Source organism: Talpa europaea, assembly GCF_964194135.1.
Source record: "Talpa europaea genome assembly, chromosome: X".
In the NCBI taxonomy this organism is placed as follows: Eukaryota; Metazoa; Chordata; class Mammalia; order Eulipotyphla; family Talpidae; genus Talpa; species Talpa europaea.
In genome coordinates, this window is record NC_140081.1 from 34,213,689 (window position 1) to 34,220,768 (window position 7,080).

The window sequence follows — 7,080 nt, forward strand, 5'->3', positions numbered from 1 at the left end:
CAGCCTGGACACAGACAGGCGCGCGCTCAGGATCTCTGGTCTGCGGGCTTGTCTGCTCCACCGGCAGCAAGTCCAGCCACAAGCCCCGGGAGGGGCGGGGCGGGGCGGGGCGGGAGCGCGGGGACAGCACAGGTTCAGCAGCAGTCCAGAGCAGGCGACTTTCGGGGAGGCATTACACAAGCACTGGGGGGGGGGTCTCTCGCGGGCCGGCGGGCCGGCGGGCCGGCGGGCCGGGCCGCGTTGCGGGCGCGCGGGCGCCCCGGGTCCCCGGGCCTCTTCGGGAGGAGAGGCGGAGCTCACTGGCCGGTCGCGCTCGGGAGGGTCTCGTGCTCCTTGGCGGCTTCCTCGCCCCAGTCGCCGCCGTCCCCCTCCTCGATGACCACGCTGCGCACCGTGCCTGGGTCCAGGCAGTGCGGGGCGACGCCGTAGACGCCAGGCTCGGACACCGATGCGTGGAAACTCTGCACCCCGCACCTGCTGCAGAAGCTGTGCAGCGCCGGGTGCGTGTGGCAGCGGTAGGACACCAGGCTGTCTGCGCCCAGCAGGAGCGTGAAGCGCGCGGCCGGAACGAGGAAGTGCCGGTGCTGCTTCTTCCTGCACAGGCGGCAGCTGCAATCCACCACGCGCAGGTCCGCGGGCGCCCAGACGGCGAAGCGCACGGCGCCGCAGTGGCAGCCCCCGGTGTGGTGCACCAGCCCCGGGTACTCGAAGGTGTCCAGCAGGAACTTGGCGGCGCCCTCGCAGCTGAGGCCCCGCCGCTTCCTGAACGTCTCCCAGCGCTCGCGCTGCGCGCCCAGGTCCATCTCGCTGGGGGACTGGGCGGCCGCCGGCGGCTTCGCGGGCGCCAGCGGATCTCTGCAGCCGGCCGCCCGGGCCCGCCGCCACCAGCGCTTGCGCCGCAGCCGGGTCGAGTCCCTGCGGGCGCCCGGCCGCCTCCCCGCTGCGTGGCTCCTCATCCGGACTCGCACGGGTGGGCGCCGGCCGCCCCCGACCCGGACGGCTGCGCGGACGGCTGCTGCAGGACCCCCGGGCTGCAGGCGCCCACGCGGCTCAGCGTTCGCGCCTCTCCTCACTCTGCCCATGGCGCCCGCAGCCTGCCAAGCGTGTGCCCACCGCCCCTGTTTCCTAGCAAGTTACTAAGCAGACTCTTTGCTTTGGCCCGGATTGGCCACTTGTTGAATGTGATGTAAAGGGACCCTTTCCTTGACCCTATCAAAATAGCCTTTACTGGCCTGAAATTCTGGCTGAGCCTATCAGCTGCCTCTACTACTAAATAATATTTTTTATTGTTGATATTTTTTATTGTCAAATCAGCTGCTTAACCTTGAAATACTGGAACACTGAAAATGCTGCAGCAGCAAATAGAACAGTTCACACGAAATAAGCCATGTCCCCCTACTACAGAAGAGCAAACTGATAGATAGCAAAGCCTTTCAGACACGATAGTGTGATTATGGTCAGAAACTGAGATGGTCTTTGCCATTAATTTATTTAACACATTTCCTGTGGGAATTATAATTTGTTACTTTAGAGTAACAAGAGTCAATTGCCTATAGTAAAATGTCTCTTAATAGGTTAACAAAGAAATAACATTCTGTAAACCAACAATGGATTAATTGTGCTATTGTTCCAGGTGAAGGAGAGATGAAAGAAAGTCCAGGTTTAGTTGAGAGGTACCTTTCTGTAAGTTAGCTCTCGGTAATCAGTGCTTCCAAACAAAAATTAGGTATCAGCTTCTGGGTCACCCAGAGAGCTGGGGAGAGTACAGGTGTTGGAAGGCATGGAGGACTGCACCCAGGCTTACCCCAGGGACTGTTATGTGGCTGAGCTAACTACTGCATAGGAGGATCAGTCTTCCCAAGGCAGGAACACATGTCCCTTCTCTTCATGACACTGTTGCTGGGCATAATATCTCTGCTCACCAAGAGCAACTTCACCGTGCAGGAACAAGTGTCTCGTGATTTTTCAAAGAGCTATTTATTTATGTTTATTTATTGAATGAATTACCATTATTTTATACCCTTGTTAATCTTTTGACAGTGTAGGATTTTTCCCCTTAGGTGTGGTCGCTGTAGCTCTCCAACCTCCAAAGCACGCTTAGTCCTCTGCCACAGTCCATGGTGCCTGGAAAACTATTTAGAGCAGCAAGGAGTAGCCTTGCCCAGACCAGACACTGTGACTAAGTCCTCACACAAGCTAGGTATTTAAAGTTAACAGGTCCATTACTTCAAAGTGGCTCCTCTGTATGTTCAAATTGATAAGCACTCAGCTTTGCTGACAACATCCTGAAATGGCCTCCTTGACAATAAATTCACCCTTAGATCAAAACCATTTCACTCAAGTCATAAACAAGTGGGTTTGAAATCATGAAATGAGCATGTAGTGTGGGAATATTTGTACTAAAGTCGGGGATAGTAATGATGACCCACAATATTATATTACAGCACACAGGTGGACCCAAAGACAGAAACTGGATATTAATCTCAGTACAGTACAAAAGCAGTCACAAAAATGAGCGCAGGCTCCCCTCCCTGAGATGTAATCAGAAGCTCAGAAACTAGGTAAAGAGGAGTCTTCCAAAAAATCATTTTCTCAATTAAGTAGGGACATCCACACATTAGCTGTAAGCAAAGATGTACAAATCTACCCACAACACAGATTCAATAATTAAGTTTTTCATATTTATCACTATGTCTTTCAAATATTTTTAAGATGCACACATCAATGTCACTTCATCTCTCAATATTTCAACATTCACACCCTAGGAATAGACATAATTTATTTTATTGTCACAATATTACCATCATACCCACAAATCAATAACAGTCTCCTAAACTCATCTCCCAGTATATATGGAAGTCTCCCAAACTGTTTCCTAAATGTGTTTTTAAAAAATATTCCCCCCAACACAGGAGTTAATTAAAATTCACACATTAAATCAACGGCTATCTTTTTAGTTTCTGCAATCTAGAACATTATCACCAATTTTTTTTCCTATTACATCGATCTTTTTTAATAGATGTAAAGAAAATGAGTTAAAATCAGGCTATTTTTCATCCTCTAAAACAAAAGACAGCCCATAACCTTATAATGTTATGTTTTCCACCATCCAAACATCCAGCAATCAACAGATGGGCCTTGTATTTGTATTTGCACCCATGTATCAGTTGTGTGGTTATGGGCACTCAACGGTTGCTGTTCTGCTTCTATCAGTGTTGGAGTCCCTCTCAGGCTCTCTCTGCCTGCCTGTGTACATGGACCCCTGTCTCATATTAAAGGCCTGCAAAATCCACTGAAATCTCCAAAATTTTCTTTTTATCTGCGAGAACTGACAATGAATCAGCCTGGGATAGTCGCAACACAAGTGGCATAGATGGCAGGATGATTTGATGCAGACGGGTATGGAGCCCTCTGAGGCCTGGGGAGCTTTGAGGGGTGGCCAGCCACAAGCAGGTGTACTTGGTGGCCAGCCTCCTCACCCACTGGGCACTTTCCTATGAATGGCCAGATGTAGATGGATCTCTGTGGCAGCTGGAATGGGCCCTGTGCTGAATAGAAGAGACCTTGGACAGAAGAGACCTAAGACAGGTACAGTGCCTGAAGTGGAAGGGGCTGTGGGATGTGTGTTCCTCATAGCTCTGAGAGAGGATATGAGGAGAGAAGAATCCAAGGTCTAGCCAACTGCTGGATGAGACACAGGCCCTGATAAAACATTTGAGGTTTCTGGAGGAAGAGATCCAGAGAGACCAAACCATCACTCCAGAGATGCCAGGCTCCTTCTCTGGAAAGCAGGAAGAAGAGGCTGGTCCCTTGCTCTAGTCCTGCCCAGAGATGACACAAAGCAACACAAAGCAACAGCAGCTTAAGGTCCTAGGGGGTGAGGCTGCTGGGCCATCACTGATGCTGAGTTCAACACATATCACCCATATACCCAACAGGTGTGCTTGGGGAAACAGTTCCATCAGAAACCAGGAGAGCCCATGGCAGCCTCCCTGCTGTGTTTGTGGGAGCTGGGGGTGAAAAGAATCATTTGCACAGCATGGGAGGTGGAGAGACTGGCTTCAGTGACCCTGCACCCATTGTTGAGGGACTGCAGCACAGTCAGCAGTATGGCCAGGGTGACCACTCCCTGTTGGAATGGTTAATGGCTGCTGTGCGGACAGTATGGGCAGATGTGTGAGATGTGCCAGGAACCATAAGTAAAAGGCAAACATATGCTGAGCTTGTGCAGATACTTTGTGACTGGGGATGCAGCCGACCATGTCTAATGTAAACACTCACGGCCCTGATAACAAGTGTTTCACTTCTGGGATGAGGGAATTGGTATTGCAAAATGCCCCTTGGTCTTCATTTGGATCCCTTATGGCGATTCTAGCAACTTATCTGTGATGCTGAACATGTGCTGTCACTACAATGGTAGCCAGCCTAGGCGAAGGTGAGAGCTGGTGCTCTCAAAAGGGAATACAGGTAGTTGTTAAGCAACCGAAAAGGATGTCAAAATGGCAAGTAATCCTCTTAAAGTTACCTGTGCCCAAACGTGGGCGGCTCTACTGAGAGCAGGTGTAGGCGGTGCCAGAATAGATGCACTTGCTTGCTAGTTATGGAGACAATTGGTGGAAGACCAGAGGTTCACGCCCATGAGATGGGCTGCTGTAAGGAGGAAGCCTGGGGACCTAGGATCCAGGCCTGTGCCCTGTGCCAGGAGGACCATTTGCTGCTGACCCCAGCCCAGGGGGAGGCCTTGTTCACTTCAGAATAGGACAAGGGCTGAGACCCGTCCATGGGGGATGGGTGAGGACCGGAGGCTACATGTGGAGCTCGCTGTCCACTGGTTTCTGGACAACGTGCAAAGGGTTTTGGCCTTAGTATATATGGGAGCAAAGTGTACTCTGCTATATGGGAACCCAGAGAAGTTTCAGGGTTCTACTTGTTACATTGATGGCTATGGAGGCCAGAGTGTCAAGGTGATAGCATTTAAAGTACCCCTGGGGATTGGGTGATTACCGCCAAAGGAGTATAAAGTATGTGTCTCCAATCCTGGAGTACATCCTGGGGGTGGATGTACTACATGGCTTGTGGCTGCAGACCACAGCTGGAGAATTTCACCTTAGGGTACCTGTGGTGAAGGCAGTGGTGCACTGAGCATCTGCCCGTACAATTGCAAATCCCTAGGCAAATTACCAATACTAAACAGTATTGGTTGCCAGTGGCCATGAAGAGATTATGGGCACAATAGCAGAGCTGGAGAAAGTGGGCATTGTGCATGCTTCCCACAGCCCCCATAATTTGACTGTGTGGCCGGTGAAGAAGCCTGATGGCTCTTGGCATATAATGATAAATTCCCATGAGCTGAAAAATCCTGCAGTGGCGGACTTGATGGATCGTCTGAGCCATGAGCTGGGCACATAGCACTTTGTAGCTCGTCTGGGTTACACTTTCTTTTCCATTGCTATAGCACCAGAGTTAAGACCAGTGTGCCTTCACGTGAGACATTCACTGTGCTTCTGCAGGGATACCTGCATAGCCCTACTCTGTGCCACAGGCTGGTGGCAGCTGATTCAGCCCGGTGGAAGAGGCCAGCCTCCATGCACTCCGATCGTTATATTGATGACATTTTGTTTACCAGTGACTGCCTTGCAGATGGACACACCTGAACATGTGGAATGGACTTGGTTGCAGTCTGTTAACAGTTTGTATAGCTTTTGCAGGTTATGGGTGGATACAGTGTCCTGCATTCCTCTCCAAGGGAACCTTGTGGAAGATTGACATATAGGTTGTATGGTGAAAAAATCCCCGATGGGATGGAGTACAAGGAAAATTAGTTAAAATCGGTCTATTTTCTGCCTTCCAAAACAGACAGCCCCATAACCTTATAATGCTATGTTTTCCACCACTGGGACATCCAGTAAACAAACCATGATGGGCCTTGCATTGGCAACCATGTTCCAGCTGTGTGCCTAGGGGCACTTTCAGTAAAGGGGGGTTTAATTGCTTTTCTGTCTCTCAGTATTGGATTCTCTCACTTGCTCTGCCTGCCTGCGTATATGATCCCCTATTTCAATATTAAAGGCCTGAAAAATCCACCGAAGTCTCCAAAATTCTCTTATTGTGTCTGAGAACTGACAATGAACCTACCCAGCCAGGGATGGTTGCACAACCATTGACTAGAGCACTTACCTGATGATTTTGCCAGATGTAGTGTCATTTAGATTGTTTTTCTACCTAAATCATTTCCTATACAGCTATCAGTCAGGTGAGAAGGAATGATTAAATATTTTGGCAAGGAATGATAAACATTTTGGCAAGTATGTTGTTTTTACAGATGTTGCTGCATATGTGGTGTTGCATCACATCAGAAGTTCACGAAGTCAAGTTATTTCATTAGTAATGCTGTGTTATCTCTTCTTTATGATGGTGATTTCCAGATTTTGCCCTTGTAAAGCTATTTTTCCCTTTGCAAGTAACCTGAGGGTGTTTTTTTTTTTTTTTACTGTGTGAATATCTTGTTCCTTTCTAACCTTTTGCCTAATAATTAAGAATCCATTGGTAACCTTTGCTGAACCAATTATTTCATTGTTGTTAGGTTACAAAATGGTGATTTTCTAATTCTACTTTTATTAGTTGTTATTCATGCATAAAGATGAACTTTCCTTCATCATATGTGAATGGCTTCTGTTTCTCCCTTAAAGATAGGGTTTATACTTGATTCTTTACTTTTATTTTATTTTTTATATTCTTTTTTTTTTAAAGATTTATTTATTTATTTATACAAGCACTGGGTACAGTCAGAAGCGCGGGAGGGTGAGAGAATTCACCAGAGCCAGAGCGGAGAGCAGAGCAGGCAGACTGAGAGCAGAGCAGACAGACTGAGGAAGTACACTGCTGAGGGGAGCAGCGGGAGGCAGGAGAGGTCTGTGAGCCATGTGGGCCCCTCGCCTGGCGACCGGGGATCGAACCAGCACTGCAGAGGCTGCAGGTAACTTCGCAACCCAGCGCTCAACCGCTGCACCACCAGGGGAGGCCCTGAAAGGTAATTTTGCTGAAAATTATTCTTTCACGCTAAATAATTTTGGACTCATA

The 7,080-nt window shown here is 49.1% G+C and overlaps 1 protein-coding gene across 1 annotated transcript; it reads right to left on the reverse strand.

Annotated features, from left to right (window-relative positions):
- Positions 1–296: 296 nt before the first annotated feature.
- LOC311187521 (centromere protein V-like protein 3) lies at positions 297–1,082 on the reverse strand (the record flags this gene model as incomplete). Its single annotated transcript, XM_084258915.1, has 1 exon — positions 297–1,082. The coding sequence occupies one exon, from the start codon at positions 1,080–1,082 to the stop codon at positions 297–299; it is 786 nt and encodes a 261-aa protein (XP_084115041.1).
- Positions 1,083–7,080: the final 5,998 nt, after the last annotated feature.